Source organism: Mugil cephalus, chromosome 17, assembly GCF_022458985.1.
Source record: "Mugil cephalus isolate CIBA_MC_2020 chromosome 17, CIBA_Mcephalus_1.1, whole genome shotgun sequence".
In the NCBI taxonomy this organism is placed as follows: Eukaryota; Metazoa; Chordata; class Actinopteri; order Mugiliformes; family Mugilidae; genus Mugil; species Mugil cephalus.
This window is the reverse complement of record NC_061786.1, coordinates 23,551,925-23,578,197: the sequence shown is the minus strand read 5'-3', so window position 1 is coordinate 23,578,197 and position 26,273 is coordinate 23,551,925. Positions and strand designations below refer to the sequence as shown.

Genomic DNA, 26,273 nt, shown 5'->3' with positions numbered 1-26,273 from the left:
TAGTCAAACCCTGGACCAGACCAGGACTAGACCTGGACCAGACCTGGACCCAGAGTTCCTAGAAACACCACAGAGCTCACATGTTCTCCAAAGGTTCTAGTGAAACAGAACCAGGTCCACTCTCCATCTGGACATTAGGATCAAACCAAAGAACCCAAAGTTCCTCCACGTTGTGTTTTTACCTTTTAAAGTGAATCTGGCTCCAAAATGCTACTGATTCACTACAGGAGGCAACGTTCACACAATTCAACCTTTGGACATTTTATTTCTCCTGGACGTCATTACATTCTACCACTGAGCTCATTACAGAATAATAATAACATAATAACTCCTCCAACAGAGACTCCAGAACAAGTTTACACCTTAAAATGTTTAGGCAGAGACAACGTTGCTTGTTCTTTTGTGTCTGACTGAGCTCTGATGCTAAATGTTGCCTTGCAGCTGTTCCCATGACTAACAGCTGATGTTAACATTTAAACACCAAATATTCTGCGCACACGTCGTCCGTGTCATAACTACAACCTCCTGGTTTATGAAATACACCAGTTTCTCTGTCTGAACGTGTTTTTATGAATTTTTTTTCCCCACAAATCCTCACAAATCCACCCGTCACTGTTAAATTTAAGCTGCGTTCCGCTCCTTTTAAAAACATATTTTTTATTATTATTGTTGAGAAAAGGAAAGATAAGTAACTGTTATCATAACTGGAAATATCATAAAATATTTAATAAATAATCATTTGGAATGATTGTGAAATTTTAAGCATTAAAAACTAAATTAAATTAAATTAAATTAAATTAAATTAAATTAAATTAAATTAAATTATGGAGACAACAGTCAGAACAACAAGGTCCGGATTTCTCCATCAGTCAGTCCAGGAGGTTTCCCTCTCTCCTTCTCTCCTCCTCTCCTCTCCTCTTCCTCCTCCTCTTCCTCCTCCTCTCCAGCCACTGTTGACGTCCATGGCTCTGTCACCCACATCACCGGTTTCCACGCGGCTCTCCGGTCCAGTCATGTAGTCATTATGGCTCTTCTATTTCCCTCCGTGTTCACACCCGTCCTCTGTTCGTCTCCTCTCGGCTCTCCTGTCGTTCATACCTAGTTTTTAATTTTTATTTTGTTGTAGTTAATTTGTCGCTTTCTCTGTCGGAAACTCCGCTTTTCTTTTGCGCTTTTTTTTTTTTTGCTGGAGTTTTCGTGCGTCCGAGCATCCCTCCCTCTCCCTCCACGGTCTCCATCCCTCCACCTGGACCTGGCGCTCATCTCCCCTGTTCAACCGTCCCGTGCGGTCATTTGTCGTCGTCGTGACTCTTTAATTGTTTCTTGGCAGAGTTGGAACCCCCCGGGGAGAAGCCTCACATGAGTGCGCCTCCGCTGATCCGTGCGCCCAGCCCGCTCCCGTTCTCAGGGGTGACAAGCAACAGCAACACCGGCAACGGGGGAGGCGGATTAGGGTTAGGGGGAGGAGGTGGAGGAGGTGGAGGAGGAGGCGGTGGAGGAGTGATCTCCTTCCACATCCAGATCGGTCTGAGCCGGGAGCCGGTGCTGCTGGACGCCGCGGAGCTCAGCCTCAGTCAGGTCCGGGAGGTGGCGTGCTCCATCGTGGACCAGAAGGTAACAAATAAATAAATAAATAAATGAATAAAAGTCAAAGTGTCAAAACAAAGTTGCATAATTCATATTTACAACCAGCAGATTAGGACCGTGAAGGCCACATGAATCTGTCTGAGTCAACATTAGGCTTGCCACTTTATTAGGGACACCTGTGAAACCCGATCACGACAGAAAACGTCTGTTTTTTTTTTGAGCAAATCAGGGAGAGAGGAGGTCGGGGTGGATGGTGGGTCAACAAAACACTCATGGCTATGGGTTAGCTTAGCTGGTTTACTAGGACATATAAACAAGTAAAATAAATTGAATGAGTCAAACTTTATTGTCATTATACAATGAAACTCTGTAAATAAAATGATATTAAACTATGATGAACAAATAAGTGAATGAGTAACATAGAGACTAACTGCCTATTGAAAATAACAATATTTTAATCAAAATGAAACAAATAAATATGGAAAATGAATTATGACGTCGAGAAAAGTTCCAGTTGAACGATATAATAATAAGTTAAAATGTGACTGTTTGATTGAATGAAACTGATCCTGTATCTGTTGTGTCACGTTGTGTTAAGTTGTCAGTTTGTGTATTTTGCTGCAGAATAGTTCATGGATAATAAACATAAATGAAACCGAGCTGCGCTAACGTCCCTACGGGCTCATTAATGAGCACATGGTGTTCAGAGTTTACTTCCTGACCTTCAGCTGTAATCTCACAGTTTGCCCCGTTGTCATGGAGACAGTGGTGTTGTCATCGTGTGTCATGTGCCACATGATCAGGATTTTAACGCACAACGCGACCATGTGATGAAAACAGAGAGTAAACGAGAAGACGCTGTAATGAGACGTAATGAAGACGTTTAATTGATTCAGTCCTGGAGGTTGTGTTCACGAATCTCCTTAAACACGATGATGATGCTGATGATGATGATGATGCAGCTCAGATTTATTTCATGACATTCAACAAATGAAAAACATGTTAAAGCAGCTTTGAACGTGAACAGAGCTGGAAGGGAAACATTTCCCATGTCTGAATAATGTACGGTGCCATAGGCAGCAATGTCCACTGGAACTGATCAGCCAATGACACGGTCTAACCTCTCATGTGACTGCACAGCGTCCAGAGAACTGAACAGAGAACTGCTCCAGGAATTAGTCTCCAAGCATGAAAAAATCATATTAAATAAAGTTTGATTTGTTTTGATTTGATAAGGTGAACACTGGTCCAGGAAGTAGTCTCCTCCATGGTGAACACTGGTCCAGGAAGTAGTCTCCTCCATGGTGAACTAGGTCTCTCTGGTCCAGGAAGTAGTCTCCTCCATGGTGAACACTGGTCCAGGAAGTAGTCTCCTCCATGGTGAACTAGGTCTCTCTGGTCCAGGAAGTAGTCTCCTCCATGGTGAACTAGGTCTCTCTGGTCCAGGTCTAAATAAACCCGGTTCTTCTCCAGATTTAAGGCGAATGCTCAGAGAGAAGTTCCTTGTGTCAGGACATCTGGTTCCTGGCTTCGTACATTAAAGAATCAAAGGAACATTTTCTGGTTTAAGTTTTGCTTTTGAAAATGAAGACCTAAAGTCTTTGCTCCGTTTAGACCAATAACTAATTTTTGGACATTATCTTATAAAGTATCTAATCTTCATCTCAGGATCAGCAGAAGTTTCTAGTTGTGCAAAGTCCCTGAAGTTTCCTTTTGGTGGAGTTGCGGGATACATTAGCTCCAGGTGCATCCTTAATAAAGTGGGCGGGGCCTGAACACATCCAGGTGTTAGACTCGGTCACATGGCTGGTTGCTAGCTCTGGATGGTCTATTTAGCTGTGGATCTTTCTCACTCAGTGTGTCTCTGTGGCGCTGTGTGTTTAACAGTATTTCCTCCATGTGTGATGTGTACAGTTTGTGTTAGTCAGTGAAGCCGTGACTCAACGCCATGAATTCTGCCTTTGTTTGTGGCTCTGCAGGGGATTCTCTGTTTCTGCCGCTTTATGAAGTGAACTGAGACTGAAGCAGACCGTGTCAGCGTCCTCGTGAATGTGATAGATGTCGAGTCTCTGAGGAGTTTGTGAATGTGAGTTGTTGTTCAGTGTCATCAAACTAGAATCACGTCCAAAAGGGAATGTGTTTGAGCTGAATGTTGGTCCTGAGGCGACAAGGAAGGAAGCAGGAGAGACACTGATGGTTTAAGATCAGCGTAGAGGTTTAGCTAGCCGTTAGCCTCGGTAGCTTTGCAGCGATGTTCTCATCCTCTCGTGGAGTCACTACGACCTCCTGGTTCATCAAACGTTTAAATCTTTATTCTGTCTGAACATGATTTTATGAAGATTCTCCAGCTTCACATTATAAATCCATCCAGCTGCAGTTATCGTTCAGCTGAAGGTTTGTTCTGGTCCTTTAGACTCCTCCTATAGCACAATACATCTTCTTAATATTCTTCCTCCTCTTTTATTTTGTCTTCTTCGTCTTGTTTTTCTTACTGCTCTTCTTCTTCTTCTTCTTCTGTTCTTGTTTCTTATTTTTCTTATTCCACTTCCTCTTTTGAAGCCCCAGTAAAGCAGAAGAAGAAGATGTTTTGATGTGTCTGCAGAGACGTGCTTTTTATTTCGATGGTGGACCTAAAATAAATATCTACTACAGATCAAACTGGGCTGATACTGATCCACTCATTTAAAAGTAATGTCTGGATCAGCCTCAGTATCACATCCCAGTCTGGTCTGGATGGTCCAGTGGGTTCAGATGTAACTTCTGTCTCTGAGGTTGTGGGCAGAGGTTTTACTTGTTGTTGTAAACAGAAAGAAATTTAATTCCATTTCAGATCTGTTGAACCGGTTTGGTTCCTGCTTCACCTCCGCAACATGACACCAGTGGAGATTATTATTTAACTCCCTCAGCTCTCCAGCGTTCACGTCGTCCATTATCTCTGCTCACGTGAGCTAATCATCTCATATTAGCTGGAAATCAGCACATTCCTCCAGCGCGGTGAGAGTTTTACACCTGAATGTGACGCTCACACATGGATCCGAGTGTCGGTGCGTTCTTCAGGGGGATGGAAAGTTGCATCGGGTCACCTGTTCACACGAACCTGCACAACACCGCTCACAACATGCAACACTTAACACTTCAAATAGCACCAAATGAACTGATTAGCACGAGGAGGTGTGTGTGTGTGTGTGTGTGTGTGTGTGTGTGTGTGTGTGTGTGTGTGCGTGTGTGTGTGTGTGTGAAAACAGGTGGGTCTCAAATGGCAGCAAGTCTTGCGAATGTTAATTCAACGTCATCAGAAGCTCTTCAGATGCGTTTCTGCCGTAGAGGACAGTTGGTCCCTGGTCACCATGGTAACCCTCATATAAACATGTGTAGCTCTTCTTCTTCTTCTTCTTCTTCTTCTTCTTCTTCTTCTTCTTCTTCTTCTTCTTCTTCCAAGCCATTAGCATCGTGGTGGATCTGGTGGAAACTGTAGAAAGTTTAACAGGAAGTGGAATTCATGAGTTGTGTTGTTGGAGTATTGAGCAGTTGCTTATTATGTCCAATATTTGGTCTCTTTTTGATTGTACTTTATTCGCCATTCTGTGCACAGACAAGCTCGGTACAGTAGGAATTTTTTTCAACAGTTCACCTGAAGTCAGTTGTAAATATAAATACAAAAACAATGAAATTGTCAACAAAAGAAGACAAAAAAAAGAGATATATCTGACTCAGTCTGTTTCGTGTGAACTCATAAATATGTGCATAGATGGAGCTACAGGAGCTCTTCTTCTATTTGAAAATAAAACGCAGAAAATAACGATTGGCTTCATTTGGCCAGAAATTCAGACTTCAGTCTCACTGACATGAAACGTTGCCGAGGTCGGCAGGATGCGGTGTTACTATGGCAACCAGGGATGTCATTGTCACATCGCTGGTTCCAGTTTCAGCTTTTTCATACATTTGTGAACGTGGTCAGTGGTCAGACTCATGTGAAGACCTGTGACAAATTTACTAAAGAAGACCAAAGATTAAACAGAGACCTGGAGGCTTGACAGACTGTTGTCGTTGTTAATACTCATATCCTGCAGAGAACAGTAATACCTGCCAGAAAGAAAAGGAAGAACAACAAGAAGTTGAATGCTTTCTAAAAGTGAAACCTCTCTCTGGTGTAGCTGAGTATCTGGATTGTTCCAGAAAAGAACCTAATAGACTCCAGAGCAGATGCTAATGGTGATTCGAGTGATATTAATGGAGATGCTAGTGGAGATAATGGTGGTTATAATAATGGTGATGCTAATGGTGATGCTAATTCTGATGCTAGTGGAGATAATCACGGTGATATTAATGGAGATGTTAATAGTGATGCTAATGAGGATAATGTCAGTGATGCTAATGGTGATGCTAGTGAGGATGCTAGTGGAGATAATGATGGTGATACTATCAGTTATGCTAATGGTTATGCTAGTGGAGATAATGATGGTGATATTAATGAAGATGCTAATGGTGATGCTAGTGGAGATGCTAAGGTTGTTGGCTCTAAGCCGCTGGCTGGCTGGAGTCTTTCTATGTTTCCTGCTGTGTTTCCTTTCACATAGACATGACTGTTAGCTTCATGTTAGCATGCTGACATGGTGACTCTCTACAGGATGTGTTTGCTAATTAATGACAGTACAATAACAGTTTTCTAACTAAACTCATTCATAGATATCGCCTTCTAATACATGAGTAAGATTTAATATTAAGAGTTAAATTGATGCATTAATTAAAAACAAATGAATAAATAATAATTGTAAAGTTTAAATCAGGGCGGTCATTTCAGTTTCGGGGGCCACATTCAGCCCCGTCTGGTCTCCAGTGGGCCGGACCAGTACCATAATCTATCAACCTAATAATAACCTATAAGAAACGACAACTTCTTTCATTTGTTTTACTCCAAAGAAGAACAAGTAAATTAGGAGAATATTTGCTTTTCAATAATTCATGTCTGTCTAGTCCTGAGTCTGCCTGAATAAAACAGTAGATTCATTAGGAAGAGAAGTTATTTTCATTGATGAATTGCAGTCTTCTGTGTAACTCTTGCACTTTTGGCCAGTTCTCGGACCGTTTTTGGCCCGCGGGCCTTATGTTTGACACCTGTGGTTTAAATGAACCACTTTTTTTCTGGGTTTTCTTGCCTCTTCAATCTCAAACTCACCTCCACCGCTGTGTAACGGTCATAATGAAGCCGTGCGTTCGATGTCGGTTTCTTCTTGTTGCCTGGCAACCGACGATGATTGCGGCGGTGAAGTGTCCTTATGGCGGCCATTATGAGACACACACACACACACACACACACACACTGAATGAAGCCTGAAGACGAGAGGATGTGTGTTTCATTGTCCTCTCTCTGTCTCTTTTATGTCCACTCTTCTTTTCTCATCCATTCATTCGTCTTTATTCATGTTTCACCTTCCCTCCATCCTTCCCTCAGCCCTTTTCACCAAGCGTCTTCTTGTCCTTGACTGATAAATCTGCTGCAAACGTTCACTCCTTATTATATTTTTTATTAATTCAGTCCGAAGTAAAACGTCACCGTGAACGTTTGAGGCTTCGGACGTGACATGAAGATTTTTATTTCTTTACCTGGAATCAGATATTTCCGTCGATGGACCTGGGAGTCAGACCCAGGACTCGACTTTAAATCAACAATTAAGTCAAAAAAAAATAAAAAAAAAATTTATATTGAAGACTTAGACTTTGATCCACGAGGGAAATTACTTCTCAGTTCTTCTCAGTAGCTTAGCTGCACATAAAAGAAACACTGTTAAAAACCACAAGGAACAAAGAAAGATAAAATAAAATAAGATTAAATTAAAAGATGTAGGAGTGATTCCTTTGATCCATTTGAAGCCTTGTTTCCAGGTACAGGAGAAATAAATCTCCACAGTGACGTTTTGTTCCTATATAGGAAGTCATTTTGAAAACGTAACCTCCTGAGACCCTATGTCCTCATATGGGGACATGCTTATTCTGCTTCATTTAAACCCATTGTCCTCATTACTGGACAACTTAGTCTGCCATCTAGTGGTAGCAAAGATCAAACCTTATTTACTTATGCTCGTTAACCTTTCTAGTTTTATATAACTCACAAATTTAACAGATTTTATCCATAGCAACAAACTCATTTGAAGATGTTGGGACTTCATTGTTCAGTCATATTCAGGTACTATTACTTCTTTATAATGACTTTGTTATAATATAAATAATGAAATAATCCCAGTGTCCACACATGAGGACGTCTTTTTGTTTTTTAAAAACTACTACTTCCTGTCCAAAGATGATGCTTAGTTTTTATATATCTTACTCCTACTGATCCCAAATACCGTGGAGAGATTAAATATGCATAACAAATAAAAGCTCAGGTCTCAGGAGGTTAACGACGACAGAACAAGTCTTTAAAAATTCTGTTGTTTTAAATATGTAATTAGAAAATCTCTATATGTATTTTCTTCATATTTAAATTGAATCTTGATAAAATCACACCACTCTCACTTCCAGTCAGCTGATCCACTAAAAACAAGCCGCCTCTGTTCTCCTGCAAAACTCCAGTGGGACTCCAACACCCAGCATGCTTTGCAGCCGTTCATTGTGGCGTGTTCGGTACAGAAAGTCTTGAACTGAGCTGAACTAAATAAAAACAGAGGGAGACGGATGGAGACAGAGATGGAGAGGAATCAGCCTTGAGCTCTTGTTGCCGTGACAACGGGAGCGACGTCGCTGCCATGGCGACGCCGTGCACACACACACACACACACACACACACACACAAACAAGACATATAAAGACGAATGTACGGAAGGTTTTGTTGATGGAGAGGAAGGAGACGACCTGAACGAGGAGGAGGAGGAGATGTGACCAGGTGTGATGGAGAGAGCTGCAAAATAAATCACACAGAATAAAGATAGAGACACAAAAACACACACAACACAAAAAAAAGAGACGCAAAATGACCACAAAAAGATATAAAACTAGTACAAAAGCATGAAATAAAATACGGAGACACAAAATACTTGAGACGAGACTAAACGATGACAGAAAAGCAAAAAGTGGCAGATAATAGAACGTAACCATGACAACCACAAAGAAACACAAAACAATTATAGGAAGGAAGGAAGAAAGGAAAGTAGAAAAGATGGATGGAAGGAAGGACGGAAGGAAGGACAGAAAGAAGCAGCGCCACCATGTGGTCAGTAGAATAATGTATCAGCTGCTGCCTCTGATGGATCTCTACCTACCACTGGACCAGAACCAGGGACACATGGAGACATGGTCCAGATTATTAACGTTCTTCTTTATTTCCTGATTTATTTATTAAATGATTTATTCCTGATTTATTTATTAAATGATTTATTCCTGATCTTGAATCTTGAATGAGGCCCAGTAACGCTGCGTTCAAGAACTGTGGGAATTAGAAGAACTAACGTGTTCGGCTCAGTTTGGTTCAAGCAAATAAATTCCAGAAATCTGTGATGTTTTGTGTGTTTTAGGTGTGTGTGTGTGTGTGTGTGTATTTTAGGTGTGTGTGTGTGTGTGTGTTTTAGGTGTGTGTGTGTGTGTGTGTGTGTGTGTGTGTGTGGTCGATAGTGGTCTCAGTGGTGTTCTGCTGTTGTTGCTCGTTTCAGCGTCGCCGCATCGATTTTCAACATAACAGCAGCAAACTGGGCCTTTAACTTCCTGTGGCTCCACTGCACTGTGGAGAGTGTGTGTGTGTGTGTGTCTGTGTGTATGTGTGCACATATGTCTCCAGTGTGTGTCTACAGTCTTTAGTGTGTGTACAGTGCTGGGTTCATGTTCTAGTTGTGGTTCTTGGTTGTCGTCTCTCTGAGCTCGTGTTGTGTCTCCGTCGTCCTTTAGCGTCTGTAGCTTTGAATGTTTTGTCTCTTTTTGTCTTTGGTTTAATCATTAGGTTGAACCGCTGGTTGAGGTCAGGAGTCCTCTGGGATCCAGGTCTTACACCAGATTGTTGGGTTGTTGTCGGTTTCCTCTTTAAACTGACTCTGTTGTGTGTTCGTATTCATTTATTCCTCCTGATGATGACACTCAATGATTTATTCATCTGCTGATGGAGATCAAAGCTTCCTCTCTTTTTTCCTCTTAAATTAACATTTGCTTCGTCGGTGCGACCAAAGTTAAACAAATCACGTCTATTCAAAAACACACAAGAAAGGAGGAAGAATTTGTGAAATGAACCAGTAAAGATGTGAGGATATAACAAGGACACACTGTTTATGGGAGAGGGTTATTTTAGTCTGTTGATCCTCCTCTGTCCCAGGACGTCAGGTGGAAATATCAAACACCATGAGACCAAAACCAAATGTTCTGTGCTGCAACAAAGAGACGACATAAAGCACTTAAAGATACTTAAAATTAACACATTTAGACACATAATAATCATAAAAACCAGAAAGAGCTGATCGTAAAACACACAAACGCAGCGTTAAGCTATGAAAAGTGACCAAACAGAAGAGAACGACTAGAAAAATACACACAACCATCAAAAATGTTTCAAACGTTGCGTCACCCTGCGGCAAAACCTAAGAGTTTTCTTGGAGCATGTGCTCTGATTTGTTCCAAAACGTAGACTTTTTATAGACCAAGAGTTGAACTGATGGAAAGAATCACATAGAAAAAACAAAAAGACACAAAAAACAACCAGGTCGACCATTTAGAACCAAAAACAGACCCAGTTAGGGACGGGACCTGATACGGGGTACCATAAAGCTAACGGTGATGATGCTAACGGTGATGATGCTAGCGGTGCTGATGCTAACGGTGGTAACCAGACTGATCTGGTTCATCTGGTTCCAGTGAGTGTTTAATTAGCTTAGCCTCCTTAGCTCTATAGCTGCATGGATGGAAGTGAAGCTTCAACATGTCTGAGACCAAACGTTTGTTAAAGTTTGTCTGGACTTCACCTCTAAAGATGCAACAAGGAGGAAACACCTGGAGTTAGATTCAACATCTGACCACACACTAGCATTAGCATTAGCGTAGCATTTTATTAAAAGATTTTATTATTATTATTATTATTATTATTATTATTATTATTATTATATTCGTTCATTTAGTTCTTATTTATATTATTTAAATACGCATCACAAAAAAAGTAACCGTTTAGCTCTGGTTTCAGATAAAACCTGAACCGGACCCATCTTTACCCAAAGCTGTTATAAAGTTATAAAGAGATGCAAAACAACCACAATAACATGCAAAACCACCATAAACTTTCTAGAAGTAGTTGCAGAAAGGCTGAAGGTTTTTCTCTTGAACAGACTGTGATGAGCTGCCTCTCCTCTCGTCTCTGGCAGTTGCCTGAATGTGGTTTCTACGGGATGTATGAGAAGATCCTGCTGTTCCGTCATGACCAGACGATGGACAACGTGCTGCAGCTGCTGCGCTCTGCATCCCAGATCCAGGAGGGAGACCTGGTGGAGGCCATACTGTCAGGTAAATCTAATTTCTACATTCAGTGTCACGTCTCAAGGTCCCAATATAAAAGTCCATGAATTCCCTCAGAAAGACCTAGAGATGGGATTTGTTCAGAGGGAGAAGGAGCTTGTGGATCATGTCAAAGATCTGTTCAACAGACGGGCTCATTGTGATATTTATTTATTTTTAAGATGCATTCACACCAATATACGTTTGACGTGTGGGATATCTGAGTTTAATGATTGATTCTAGGCGGATAACTTCACCCTCACCCTTCCCCGAGGTCCATGTGTACGGAGGCTCTGATGTAAAGAAGCCTCAGAGTTCGTTTTAAAGAGAGAACATGTCTGTCCATCTGTGAAGGGCGTCAGGGTTCCAGGTCACAGTTTATTCCAAAGAAAACACTAGAGGAGTTACAGTTACAGTCCCTGAAACCTCCAGCGAATGCTTCTCTAATGACCCCTGAGTAACATCTGTGGACATCCACCGGCAAATATTAAGAAATAATAATAGAAAGTCATAATAAGGAGCTTCCTTTACTCCAGCTCTTTAGAGGAAACTACGTCCACGTTTTATCCATAAATGATGGTTTGGAAGAGGAGAAAGAAAGGAAACTTCTGTACCCAAAAGGTTTCATTCAGACTGGACATTAACGCATCATTAGAGGAAAACGAACTGGAGACGGGATGAGAACAGTATCAGGTCATTACCAGACTCTGGTAGAACGTCTTTACAAACACAGGCCAGATGAGTTTGGTTCAGTTTTGTTTCTTTTTATGGATAGAAATGATGTTTTCTGTGAAAACAGGAAGGAGGAGTTACAGTGAGAGGAGTTCACACCAAATAATCACAGTCGTTGAATTAACAGAAACAGCTGTTTTTCCAGGACGACCTCTGTGCGAAGGCCTTAAAAATCTAAAGTACAGTCAAAGTACATTAAGCCTTGAGCCAAAATAGACCTGACTGAGAGGAAGACACTGCCTCTCATTCTCCTGGTCTCAGTCGCTCTGACCTCATCTGATCAGGGAACAGTTCAGTCATTGTGTCCTCGGTTCTCTGCTAGACTGTGTCAGATTTTTGTTGTGTTGATGTGACAGTCAGACGAGAGTCAGCTGTCCAACGTCTCACTGTACAGACGAAGCCCGAGGCTCCACTCCGACTGAAACCGACGGAAACTGGGTCAGTAAGAAGTTTGGTGGGTCACGTTCATCTTAAAGCCTCTGGACGTCCATGTCTCTGTAGAGGACAGCTGGTCTGTAGTGGACGTCCCAGTTTAACCATTAATAATAATAGTAATAACAATAATCATTTTTATTCATGATGCACTTTTCATGCATGCCCCCTCCTTAATTCTTGGTGTCACACTTTGGGAACCAAAGTGGTGGATGGTGTTTCCTTCAGGGAAATGATTTGATCGTAACTCTGTGAACTGGATCGGTGGCTCCCATTGGTCCAGTTCATCTTGGCCCCGCCCACTTCTTCCCATCTGCAGAAGTTCTTCCTCCTCTCATCACTGTGACTGTGCGGATGCTCTCTTCCAGCGTGGACCAACCATTTAACACATTTAGTTCTTCTTCTTTATTTTTCTTCTAGAAACTGGTCTCAGCTGATAACTAATGAGTTTGACTAAGTTTAATTGGTTTGGCAGATTGGAAACTCGTCCTGTTCATGCTGATTCGTCCAGATGTGTCTCCTGTTGATCTCAGTTGAGATTCTTCTTCTCCGTGAGCCTCGTCTTTTTTCTGGCTGTCGTCCAGCGCAGGACTCAGGTGTTTGCGCCGTGCTACGCTAACGGCCCGACAGCTGCTACTGTTTCCCAATTTCCTGCCTCTCCTTCAGCAGCCAGTTCAGTATGCGAGCGTGTGAACATTTGCATATCGGTTGTCAGTATTTGTGTTTGTCTTAATTAACATGTTTGCATTTTCTCTCTGTGTGTAACTTTAAATCTCCGTGTCCGTAGCATGTGTTCTAATATTTAAAGGATACATTTGATTTATCTCTTATATTCAACCGACTGTGCTTTTTAGATGCTCTTTAACATTAGCACCTATTCTAGGTGTAAGAAGTAGGAATCACGGAGCTCTGAAAGGAGTTAAAGTGGCAGACATGACTAATGACTGATAACTTTAAGAACATTAAAGATATTTATTAGAGCACCAGTTCTGGAAGGAGCTGAAGAGACTCTGGAAGTAGGACGGTGAAGTGTTAAGAAATGGCAAAAGTATAAGTAGCATTAGCAACGGCACTTAACAGCAATAGAAATAAACATTAGCATTAGCAAGAACACTTAGCAGCGACTAAAGTAGAGGTTTGCATTAGCAGAGCTCTATGTTAGAGGAGTGAAGCTGGTTTACTGGATTAATCTCAATAATGATTCATATCTAACAAAGAATGTGTTAAATGGAGCGTGACGAATCAAACGTTAGGAGTCTGGGTGGATGTGAAAGCAAGAAATGTAAGACTGAGTCATTTTCAATTTAGCTTCACAGTTGCCATTTCAGCCCGTCCCTCCCTGGTTATTCCTCATATAGATTTCACCATAAAACAGGAAATGAACTCATATGTGGTTCATGATGTAGATGATTCCAAAGATCCAGGAACATGTGCAGGTGCAGCAGTTTATATTCATATATAATCATTACGAGCTTTTAGCATTAGCGTTAGCGCTGCAGTGGGAAAGCCAGATAATAATCACTGTTTTTGCATCTGATAGTTTCTCTGCAAAGCATGAAAGCATCAAAACCGGTGGATCATCAGAACAGATCTCATCGTTGAAATATTTCACATATTATACAGCACGGAAAGAAAGGCTGGACCTACTGGCCTCCTCTGGGCTCCTGCTCACGTCAGTGTTAAAGGGAAAGAGTAAGATCTGAGCTTCAGCAAAATAACTAGTCAGCTAGAAAAAGTCAGGGTGTGATGATACATGTATAGAAGGTTTTCACATCGGTCCAGACGTCTCCACGTTGGAGGCACTCGTTAAACAAAGCTCACAGACGGAAGTAGACGGTGGAAAATGGTGAATTATTGTTGTATTTTTTTCCTGGACCAATCAGGCAAACATTTGGAATTTTATTAAAAGTTTTTACAAATCAGGCAGAACAATGACAAAGGTTAATCAGAGGAATGGAGGAGCTTGTAGTTAATCAAAGTAAACCAGGATCTATTATCGATTAGTTTCTTCATTCCAACAGATTTCACTCAACCTGGGTCATGCTTTAGACAAAGGTCAGACTTTTTTACCAGGAATACAATGAGTAACACAGCAACATGCAGGAACATGGAGACTTCTGCACTGATCAAAACCAAACTTGATGTAATTTTAGAGCTGAACTCAATGAACTGAGACAAAACAATTCAGAGTGAGAGGAAATGAAAGCACCAGAGATGTTCAATACAATGAGAAACTCCTCCTTCCTTCCTGGTTGTTCTTCATCATGTTCTTCATCACCCTAACCCTTCCCTCCTCCTCCTCCTCCTCCTCCTCCTCCTCCATTAGGATGCTGACACTCACTTAGAAACACTTTTGTTAGCGGCTCTCTGCCAGTCCATGCGACAGCTCCGAGTGTGGAGGAAACAAACAGGAAATTGATGTTGTGTGTTGTAACAGGGATCTCCAGCCAGGATGGCCCGTAAAAAACGAAACAAAACAAAGACAACCTGATCATCTGTGAGACGCCCGGTCACACGGTTCTAACGGACACTTCAACCAAACAAACATCGTAATATATATAATATAATATAATATTAGGCGGAGGTTTCAGTTTCTCATCCTAATAAGAAGCTAAAAAAAAGACTCGAACATTAGCACTTAGCATAACCAAAGTAGAAATTAAAAGTGAAAAACTTAAATAAAAATAGCAGCGCAGTGTAATTACGAGGGGGTGAATAGAGGTTAGCATTAGCAGGAGCATTTAGCTGCAGCGATAAGTTGTGTTTATTACCAGTGAAACGTTTCCAGAGGATTTTCACTGAACATTCATCAACACATTTCATCTGAGTCTGTTACTGTAATTTCTCTAAAGCCTTCTTCAAATGTTATTGTTAGCACGCTACATTAGCTGAACCAGCTAAACCAGCTAAACCAGCTAAACCAGCTACATCAGCTGTTCCGCCACCAGTGTGTTTGTTTTGTGGTTGTGGGTTAACAAGTTAGCAGCAGCAGTGAGCGCTACTAATTCCAGCGCACACACATAAACACTGGTGTTTAAATCCAGACCAGGACTACCTACACACACACACACACACAGTAACACACACACATGCATGATTTTCTGAAGCATATAATAACAGTTTGGGAGCTTGTTCACACTTCCAAACGCACGTCGGCCCTCCAAACAAAAGGCATAAACAATAATTTGAATAAATGAAGGTAATTTCCTGCAGCAGAATGTCTAATCAGAGCCACATTCTACTGGAGGACCACAACACAGGGCGAAGTGTGTGTGTGTGTGTGTGTGTGTGTGTGTGAAGGGAAAAGGCGAGAGAGATTCAGAAATACTTGCAAAGAAAAAGAGACGAAAAAAAACAAAAAAAAAAGAGGAAGGGAGTGAAAACCAGTGTCCCAAACTACCCATGATGCTTTGCCAAGCCTGCTGGCCAACTGAAAAAACACTCGGCCCATCTGCGCCCGCTAAGAGCCTCTCGTACCTCCAAAACATTTACAAAATACCCGCTAACAACCTATTCATGGCTGCTCTGCTGTTTATCTCCGTCCCCTCTCCTCTCCATCTCCGTCTCCGGTTAGTTACAGCCTCATATTCTATATTTTCCTTCGGGTCAACGCGTCCATGTTCAGCTCTGAGCCAACGCTCGACGTATCTGCTACACAAATACTCTACGGGGGACTCATCCGCCGCCTAAAATAGTCTCCGATGAATCCTGCTCCTCAGGATCCGTCCACGTAAAGGACGGAACGACTTCAGGCTTTTTAAAGTTGACTAATATGTGGAGAGAGTTGATGCTGACGAGTCTCACCGATAAAAACACAACAGAAAGAAATAAATCTATGACCTGAATACATGTTGAAAGGAAGCTACAGAGGCTGTTCTGGTTTATATAGGGAATGCATTGACATCACTTCCTGCCGAGGCCACGCCCCCTGAGCGGTAAAAACATGGTGAAATGAGACCTGGAAAAATGTGGATTATTGGATCAAACTAAAGAACAACTGGACTGAACAATGATCCATACGAACTAACACATGATGAATGGTCCACGAACATGTGACCAGAAACCAGTTCTCCTGATATTTATATGAACCTGATTTCAGCTCTAATAAATATTACACTGACACTAAAGTACGACCTTTAGGTTCTTTAAACAACAACAGCTCCAGCAGCTTCGTACCAGAGGATCCTCATTAGGAAACTGGATCAGCCTCAGTTTCAGTTAGTTTCAGTTTATTTCACTGACTAAAAAAAAGATGCTAACGCTAAGAGCTTCACTGAGAAGTAACGTGATCCAGACTCTACGTAACTTAAGGTACGACTCAGAGTATCTCCGTGTTATTCTGTGGTCACGCGTGGAGTTTAGTTCTTAATTTGGTCACAGTTCTTCATCACCACATCCACCGGCTCCATTTTTGGTCTCAACCAACTAAATATTTGGCTTTAACTTTGGCTGAATGCTTCTTTGTGTTCAGCAGCTGGTCTCTGAACACGTCTGTCTGGTCTTTTAAAGTCTTTTGAAACAATGAAACCAAACGTATTATGAATTTCCATAAAGCTGCAGATTTACCAGAAACACAGCTCAGAGCTCCGTGTCTCCACATGATCGTGTCATATGTGATTAGAAAAGTGGCCGGTTGATTCTCAGCAGGACTCGGAGCCGCTGCCAAAGCACCCGACCGGGTTTTTGTGCAAACAGCTGGAGGATGTTTGGGTTCGATGGTCGGCGTGGCCGTGGGCCCAGACGCCTCAGGGACGTTCAGAGAAACGCTGGCAATAAGGTTAAATTTATTTAAAAAATTAAAAAGTGGAAAAGTGTTGGTGATTAATTCATTGATTCTTGATCCTTTCAACTTCAACTGCTTTCAGCCTTTTACACTTTGCAGTTTCTATCGTAATTAATTTAATGAGGTAAATGCCAACAACACTGAGACGACGAAGGGGAAGCTGAGGACATAAATCACCACATACTTCAGCTTCATTCACACCAACAGTTTTCAGTTTCTACCGTGGAAGTGACGCTTTAAGGCTTCGGCTTCTTTCAGAGCTCACGCTGTCCAGGTCATGGTTTATTCAGAAGAACGAAGACGTTTCCTCCAAGTGTTCAGCTCTAAATGAGGTGACAGAGTTTAGGTTTTTATTCATAGAATCAATTAAAGGTTCATTGGAGACGTCTTCATCAATCAGATGCTTAAAGTTTATGCTTCGTTTTATCTCATTTGTCTTTAACTGTTCACACACTGAGGAGACTTCACCTCATAATTAAAAACTTCTCAGGTTTCAGGTCTTCGACTTCAGTTTCACTTTAAATGTCTCAACATTCAGGTAAAAATATCAAAACACCAAACTTCTGATCTCTTTATGACGTCCTGCAGCTTCAGCCACAGTGGAGGACTTCCAGATCCGTCCCCACTGTCTCTTCGTCCACTCGTACCGAGCTCCGGCTTTCTGCGACCACTGTGGAGAGATGCTGTGGGGACTCGTACGACAGGGACTCAAATGTGAAGGTACGACGGTTGTGTTGCTCTGACTGAGGGCGGGGACGAGGGTTTCACAGAGATGTGTCTGTTTCTGTCTCTTCCAGGTTGTGGTCTGAACTATCACAAACGTTGTGCCTTTAAAATCCCCAACAACTGCAGCGGCGTGAGGAGGCGTCGTCCGTCCAACGTCTCATTGACGGGAGGCATCATCAACATCGGACGCCCCCTCTCCGCCGAACCTTCGCCTCCACACTACACCGACGAGGCTTTACTGGTCAGCTGACTTAATATTTTTAGTACTAACATCAACCTAATATTGTGATATTGTTCGTGCAAAATCTTTGACTGATTAGACATTTTTTTATATATTTGTTTTTAACATGTTTGTAGTAAAACAATCAGTATTTGAACCTGTGTATTATTTGAATGAAAAATGATGATAATAATATGTATTTATAAATAGCACTGGGCTGAGTTTAACATAGAACACATACAGTAGGTAGGGGGCGCTACTCAATCTCACCACCAGTTTGGATCCTTGGCCTGAAAAATACCAGAGTAATTATTCATATATTCAATTATTCTGACTTTGAAATGTGTTGTTCAGGAAACATATTCACTCGTCTTTACTGCACGATCAAAGCTAAGCTAATGGCTTCAGTAGCTCGGAGAGTAAAGTGTCGTCCAGTAACTGAAATGTTATAACACCTAAAGATTTCTGTGAAGATTTAATGTGAAGTTAAGTTTTCAACTTAAAAATGCTGCTTATCAGATATTAAGCAGGTCACAATTAAAAACAGTGTTGATTATAGAAGATAATTCCTGTAACTCAGTAAAGTTTCTTGGTTAGAAGTCATTTCATGAGAAGTTGTCAGAACTCAAAAAGATTGATGGAAATTGTTGTGTTGATTTTCTTTGTTGAGGTTTATTTTTTATAATTAGTTCACAGCAGCAAAACAAACAGAAATAGAGAAAAGAAAAAAAAAGTTCAGCCTCCCCTTAAATGTTCCCAAATCATGTTTTAATCTTTTTAATCTTTAATCTTAGAAGATTAAAATATTCAACTTCAATAAAAATATAAACGTACTGACAAACTAAAGTCCTTTTATTATTTTATTAGTGTTGAAGTTAAATGGATGGTTCTTGTTCTGATCCATTATATTTTCTTTCCCGTCGTCCAGTCTCCAGTCAGTCCCAGCATGGAGGTGAGTCCTTCAGTCGCGTTTATCCATAAAATCCTTGATTGTCAGAGGAAGGTGAGGGGTAACGTTTTCTCCGTTATTTGTGCTCGCAGCAGAAAAACCAATTAGACTATTTTCCCGGAAGGGAGCGGCGCTCCAGCTCCCAGTCGTACGTCGGACGTCCCATCGAGCTTGATAAGATCTTACTGTCCAAGGTCAAAGTTCCCCACACCTTCCTGATCCACTCGTACACCCGACCCACCGTCTGCCAGCACTGCAAGAAGCTGCTGAAAGGCCTCTTCAGGCAGGGCCTGCAGTGCAAAGGTGAGCTCACCTTTAATGCTAACTCGGATGCTAACTGTCCACCATCATGAAGTCTCAGTCCACCTCCTGTGTTCAGTCCCTGTTGGACAGATTGTCAACTTAGAGCCTCTTCTAATAACTTCTCAACATTCATTTTGGTTTTTGCATCTGATTTGAAATCAGGTTTCTGCTTCTAGCTCATAAAAGCCTTTTGTCAATTAACACTGACTTTCTTCCACCTTCATAATCTTTAATATTGTTCCAGATGTTTAACAGGTCATTGCAGCCTTTTCCAGATTCTAACCTTCGTCCTTTACTTGGATCTTTCTCCTCCAGATTGTAGATTTAATTGTCATAAACGCTGTGCCCCAAAGGTGCCAAACAACTGCCTGGGGGAAGTTTCCAAAAATGGAGGCAAGTTTCAAAATCACACGAACACACACAACATGTTTCTTTGTACCTTTAATATACGGCAACGATAACTGTGCACGCGTAACCGCCTGAGACCAGAGCTTTTATTTGTGATACACTTTTAATTTTATTCAAGGTATTTGGGACCAGTAGGAACTAAGACGTCAAAAAAAATGAAGACAGGAACAGGAAGTAGTTTTTGAAAAATAAACTTTGTCCTCATATGTGGACACAGGGTTTATTTCACTGTATGATGTAATAAAGTCGCCTTAAACTGTTTATTTTAATCCATGAACATGGCTGAGCAAAGACAGAATCACAAACATTCAAATTCCAACATCCTCAAATGAGTATTTACTAATTAACAACGTTATAGCTCGTTGCTATTGACAGAATGTCAGGTTTAAGAGGTTGGACCCAAACGCAGGACAATAAGGATGAAGAGGCAGGAAATAAAGGGAAAAGGGGGTTTTAATAATGAACAAAAAATTGCTGCGCAAGGCAGGAAATACAAAATACAAAAATCAAAAGAATCATGACATGGCAAAAAATCACAGACACAAGGAAGGTGGCTGTGGAAACATTAACAACAGGGCAAGTAACAAAGGGAAGGCAGGGTTATATATACACAAGAGGGTGACAAGGCACAGGTGAGCGTCATCACAGCAGGAGAAACCAATTAACAATCAGGGGACAAACAAGGAAGCACAAGACAGGAAATCCAGAACTTAACAAAATAAAACAGGAAACACAAAACATGACACTGACATGACGAAACCACAAGGAAGCACGACAGACAGGAAACTAGGAAACATGACAAAATAAAACTTCAAAACATGACTCATAAAATAAAAGACAAACCATGACACAGAATTAGTTAGATCTGCTCGTCTTATCAAACATGTCAAAGTTCCAACCATAGAACTTGAGGTTTTGCACATTGACCTGTGATCGTCTGCAGGATGAAAAACTTACTGTCCCCATATGAGGACACAGGGTTTTAACCTAAACATTGAAACCAATTAAATCTTTGCAGAAACAAAGGCCAGACAAAAATATCCTCACTTTCCTAAGAAGCTCGTTAATAAAACTCGATGACTTCTCCTCCCTTTGTCCGACTGTTTGTGCTAAAGTGAAGCCAAAACGTCTCAGAAAAAGGTGACGTCATCAAACTCAGAACAAAATGTTCCACAGAGCTCCTGAGCCCGGGGGCGGAGTCGGACGTTGTCATGGTGGAGGGTTGCCTTGACGACCACGACGTGGACCGAGGCGGCGGCCTGTTGGACGACATGGACGAGGCGCTGACGTCCGAGGGGGGGCTGCTGCTGGAGGCGGGGCCAAGCGACCTCTGCGACCTGCACGACCCCGACCTGGACGAGTCCAACCGGGCCATCAGGTACGCACACACTCCAAGAAACACACACCAAGACACACACACCTAGAAACACACACCTAGAAACACACACTTGGATCTGAGGCCGTGCTCTGTACCGCCCCCTGCAGCCCGTCCACCAGCAACAACATCCCTCTGATGCGAGTGGTTCAGTCCGTCAAACACACGAAGAGGAAGAGCAGCAGCGTGATGAAGGAGGGATGGATGGTCCACTACACCAGCAAGGACACTCTGGTACCCACATGTTTACCTCCTCTAGTTTGTGTTGTTGCCGTTGTTTGTTTACATGCGTGTTCGCTTGTCGGCTTTCAGACCAAACATGATGACTTCTGTTTCTATCAGTTAACATCAGTTATCCTGGAGTCCAGCTTTCACTGGACGAGAGGTTTTGGAGTAAAGTCTGCAGCCAGTCCATCAAACCTCAGCAACAAAACTTTGAATTACATTCTCCCCGTAACAACATGAATTAACTAGATAAATCAGGATCATACGCCACCTCTCGCTCAAGGGCAGCTGGTTGATTTCTTATCTGTTTCTTTTTCTACTTCTTCCTTTTCTGCATCTTTACCTTCCTCAGAGGAAAAGACACTACTGGCGGTTGGACAGTAAATGCATCACGCTGTTTCAAAATGAGACAGGGAGTAAATACTACAAGGTAAGACGGTACTACTCTCTAGTACTCTAGTCACAGAAGTTTATAAGTTTATAGACAGAAGAACTTTACCTACGACCAAGACGCCTGGAGGAGTTTAAGAAATATGATCAGAATAATATCATAACGTTTAAACCATCTTTGGACCTGGGTTTCGTTGGATGTTACTTAGACATGTAGAACCCGTCTGGACCAGACCAGATCCCCGAAGAACTAGAGCTACTGGATTTAGGTCAAAGTTATTTCCTCCATCTGCTGTTGATCTTCTGTTTTCGTGGTTGTTGATGCTAAGATGCTACGATAACACCGGCGTCGTGTATGAAGATTCTCAGTTATCAAGGTCATAGTATAGTCAAAAAAAAAAAAAAAGAAACAAAGACAGCTGGAAATCTCAAGTTGTAAATGATGTTAAAATTCCAACTCTCGGACATGAATTAGAAAGATTCAAAAAGCTTCTTGTACTGGTGCTGATACTCTGAACTGTGTGCAGGAGATCCCTCTGTCGGAGATCTTATCCCTGGAGCCGGCTCAGACTTTCTCTCTGCTTCCTGATGGAGCTAATCCTCACTGCTTTGAGATCGCCACGGCGTCACTGGTCTATTACATCGGAGAGAATCTTCAGAGAGTCGAGTCTTCTGTGTCAGGAAGCAGCATTCTGGTGAGATTCAATGTCACCTGGCAGAACGTGGGAGTTACTGGTCTTCATATATTCAGTGATGCATAAAAATGACTCATACATGGATTTTCATGCAAGTCCTGAAACTAGACAAAGAGAACCCAACTTTGTTTCATGTGTTTGATTGGGATACAAATAATTTTAAGTGACACAAATGTGACCACCAGCATCTTTCCACTGGGACGAATGAGCAGTACAACACTGTGGCTGTCGCCCGGTTTCAGGTCAGCGGAGTGGGGCAGGACGTGGCTCGGATGTGGGAGATGGCGATCCAGCACGCTCTGATGCCGGCCGTCTCTACAGGAGTTTGTCACAGCTCTCACCACAGTGGACACAGTAAGAGGCTGAGCTCCATTACAGCTGGTCACTCTTTCATTGATTTATAAATCAGGACGTGATCAGAGCGACTGTGGAAAGAAATCAGAATCTGCTTTGATCCTTACTCCCTTATCAAATAATAAAACAGTAAAAAATATTCAGCATGGAGTCCCACAAGGCTCAATTCTGGTTCCACTACTTTTCCCGTTATTTATCTATTTATTTTTTAAAATCCAACATCATATTTAATCGCTATGCAGACGACACCCAGGTTTATAAGGCCTTTTATCCTGATGCTGTTTTTACCACCTGAAAATCTCGACTCACATCTTGCGACATGTTCCTGAAGCTTTGTTTTTATATTGTTAATTCGCTGTAAAATATTTCCCCTCTTCACAACCAAACTTCTTTAATTTGAAATGTGCGTGTCAGGACCAGTTTTGCAGAAAAGTGTGGAATAATAAGAAATAAATGTTGAATATTTACCACAGAGACATTGATTGCGGTATTTTACATGATAAAAGTAAAATGAAGCTGAAATAACCTGATTCTCAGAATGTTATTATGTTAAAAGCGCCGTTATGTCTTCTCTGTGACTTTAACGTGAAGACAGAACCGTCTTCACCATCCTTTTCAGCTGTCAGAGTGGCAGCGAGACTCTATTGAGAATGAAAATGGAAAAATGTAGATGTCTATTTCCGCCGTGAAAGGACTCCTCACACATTCCCAGTTCAGGTATTGCTGTAAATGTTGAACTCTCCTGCAGACACTCAGATCCCCTCAGGGCCGACGGCGCCCACACAAAACCCATCAGAGATATTTCAGGCCTCGCTGACGTCAAACTGATCATGACTAACACTTCACCGTTTTCTGAATAAAATAATGTGTCTCAACTCACAAAAGGGCTGCAGGCTTCAGATATATAACTTAAAGCTCTTAATGCTATAGGGAAATAAAACTTAAACAGTTCATTTGTACAGTTTTTGTTTTATTCGATGCTCAGTGACTGATCACGATGTTGTTTTGTACATTTTCTGTAACAAATAATTATTTTTCTTCCAGATTTTATTCTGACTGTGTTTGTGTTTCATCAACAGAGGAAGTTTCCGTCAGTATTTCTGTCTCCAACTGTCAGATCCAGGAGAATGTGGTGAGAAAATGCAGGAAACACACAAAGATTTCACTGTCTGGCTGATTTTGGCCTTTTATTTTTATTTATGGAGCTTTTAACTGCAGAAATAGTGATTCCACGACGGTGTCCAACTGAGCACAAGCACGAGTGGTTAACAAACACATCGAGGCAACGGTGGTTGAGCCTAGACCAGAATAACAGAACGTACCTCCACCGTTATAAAGAGAGAATTGTGAAACGCCCAGAGTATAATAAGAAAGAAAACTTCCTTTTCAGAGAAACCAGCTCCTATGAGGTGGCGTCTGCTTGGAAGAAGCAGAAGGAAGATAAATTTGTACATGCAGTGACATGAAATAAACACAAGTACACGATAGTAGATGATGCACGACACACGCACAATAAACACTGGGCAGGTTCATGACCGCAGACCAGAAACATGCAGCTCCAGACCAGACATGTTAATGTGTTAATGACAAGGATGGAATATAATAAGCAGTCTTGTTGCAGAAAAAAACAATGTTTTTAGAGTCCAGGTTTAGCTAGCGAGCGCTAACAGAGTTAGGCTGCACTTGCTTTTAAATTCAAAATGTTTTTATCAGATTTTCTATAATTAATCAGCTCTACACAGATACAGTGAACTAAACTAATCAAAGCACAGAATGAAAATAATCAACTGAAACCAGAGTTGTATCAGTATCAGGGCTACACATGAGAAAATAAATTAGAGGAGGTAGATTTTTTTTCATCATGCACTTTGAGAAACAATTTGAAATTTCAAGAAAAAAGTTGAAAGCAGAAAGTAGAAGAGTATTGCAGCTTAATTAATATTAATAATTTAAAATTGTCTTGTGAAATTTTTTTTCAGTTATATTGCTGTATATATTATTGCATGATAAAAAAAACACCCTCATGGGTGGCCCTAATACTCTTCCACACAACATTAACCTGCGGCTACTGCGCCGACACAAAATCCTTTTACTGAACGTTCTGTTATTATGAGTTCAGCTTAAACCGTAGTTTAGAGAATCAGGAAGTGATGAAAGCAGCAGTAACTCTGTGGAAAGAAAGCGGAATCTAAAGTGTGGTGGTAGTAAATGATTTTAACCTGCAGGGGGCAGTAATACGACCTGCAGCATCTAAACTGACAGATATCAGAAAACTGAGTAATGTGTTTTCTCCGAGCAGCTGATATGTACTGAATTAATTTCCATTAACTGGAAATCATGCAATTAATCGCGATTAAATATTTTAATGTATTTACAGTCCTGATTTATTTAAATACATCATAAAATTTCCGTTGCAGGCAGCAAAGTAACAAGCGTAAAACAACCTTGAAAAATATCCTGGTGCATTTTAAACTGATTTTAAAATGATGAATTTCCATTAAACTTGGAAATTATGCGATTAATCGTGATTAATTTAATTTAATTATGAATCTAGTGACAGTCCCTGTGGTCTTTTGTGGTTGTTATTTGCCTTTATTTATCCTACTTTAAGTGACAGCCATTGTTCACGCTTCATCATTTCCTCAAGCTTCACCTGTGCAGGTAGTTGCAACATTCAGGAGCCTGGAAGGTTTTCTGAAGTCAGATGTGATGTTTGCATGCAGCCACTCGAAGAGATTTCACTTCGCTCTGACCTCATCAAACATCCTGGTTCTACCTCTTCCTGCTCTCTGTCACTTTTTCTTTGAGACTTTGTGATTTGAGGTCAATGTGAGAGTCTGTACATTTACATCAGAAAGATGTCGCTGAACTCTGCTGGTGCATGCAAATGCGACTGCAGAGAACATCGAGTCCCATTTCCATGCAGACGTGCACCTCGCCGTCTCCAAGGTGAGCACGTCTTCGAGCACCTCAAATGGAGATTACTGTGATTACTCACTCAGCCAAACCGTTTCCATGGCGACGGCGGTAATTAGGCAGCGAGCGCGGGGAAGGGGGAGGAGGTTCATAATATTGTATTTCTGTCCTCTTTGCTTGAGGTGTGATATTAGGCTGTCAGCTAACGGGAGAGAGGGGAGACGTGATCGCAGACAAATGAAGGAGAAAATATTTTGCAGTTTTGGTGTCAAAGCTGTGGCAGATCACTGACGCCGTGTAGTTACGCCGAGGGAGGCGCGCAGTAGGCCCTTCGCTACAAAAACCCCTCGCCAGGTCATCAATTGATGCAGTTCCTTTTTATTTTTTGGTTTTTGCGTCTCAGCTGCAGACCAACGCAACTCAGACCAGAAACTTTCATTATCTAAACTTTGCAGTGTGTTGTTTTTATCTTTAGACGTCGAGCTTCTTTCATTTCCTGCTTCTCTTTAAACTATTTTCAATCATGCACTTATTTTTTCAAGTAAAGACAGAAACTCATTAATGTCCCTCGGTCCTGTTTCCGTTGCCTCTCGTCGTTCTGGTGTCGTCTATACACGCTGACAGCTTCAGTCAGGGCCTCTAACAGACTGGATGTTGCCGTCGGTTTATGCAGCGTTAATTTCCAAATAAGGTGGAAAATATTCAGTGTCAACCTTTTT

General features: G+C 41.5%; 1 protein-coding gene across 1 annotated transcript in view; it reads left to right on the top strand.

Annotated features, from left to right (window-relative positions):
- The first annotated feature begins 270 nt into the window (after window positions 1–270).
- Window positions 271–26,273, top strand: part of prkd1 (protein kinase D1) — a 39,437-nt gene continuing 13,434 nt past the window's right edge. The window contains exons 1-13 of the mRNA XM_047610167.1: window positions 271–1,614; window positions 10,917–11,055; window positions 17,582–17,713; window positions 17,791–17,960; window positions 18,868–18,891; window positions 18,981–19,191; window positions 19,507–19,584; window positions 20,776–20,977; window positions 21,085–21,208; window positions 21,552–21,629; window positions 22,117–22,284; window positions 22,527–22,638; window positions 23,718–23,770. Of these exons, the coding sequence (XP_047466123.1) occupies window positions 1,360–1,614; window positions 10,917–11,055; window positions 17,582–17,713; window positions 17,791–17,960; window positions 18,868–18,891; window positions 18,981–19,191; window positions 19,507–19,584; window positions 20,776–20,977; window positions 21,085–21,208; window positions 21,552–21,629; window positions 22,117–22,284; window positions 22,527–22,638; window positions 23,718–23,770 (1,746 nt within the window). The 5' untranslated portion in view covers window positions 271–1,359. The remainder of the gene's footprint in view (window positions 1,615–10,916; window positions 11,056–17,581; window positions 17,714–17,790; window positions 17,961–18,867; window positions 18,892–18,980; window positions 19,192–19,506; window positions 19,585–20,775; window positions 20,978–21,084; window positions 21,209–21,551; window positions 21,630–22,116; window positions 22,285–22,526; window positions 22,639–23,717; window positions 23,771–26,273) is intronic.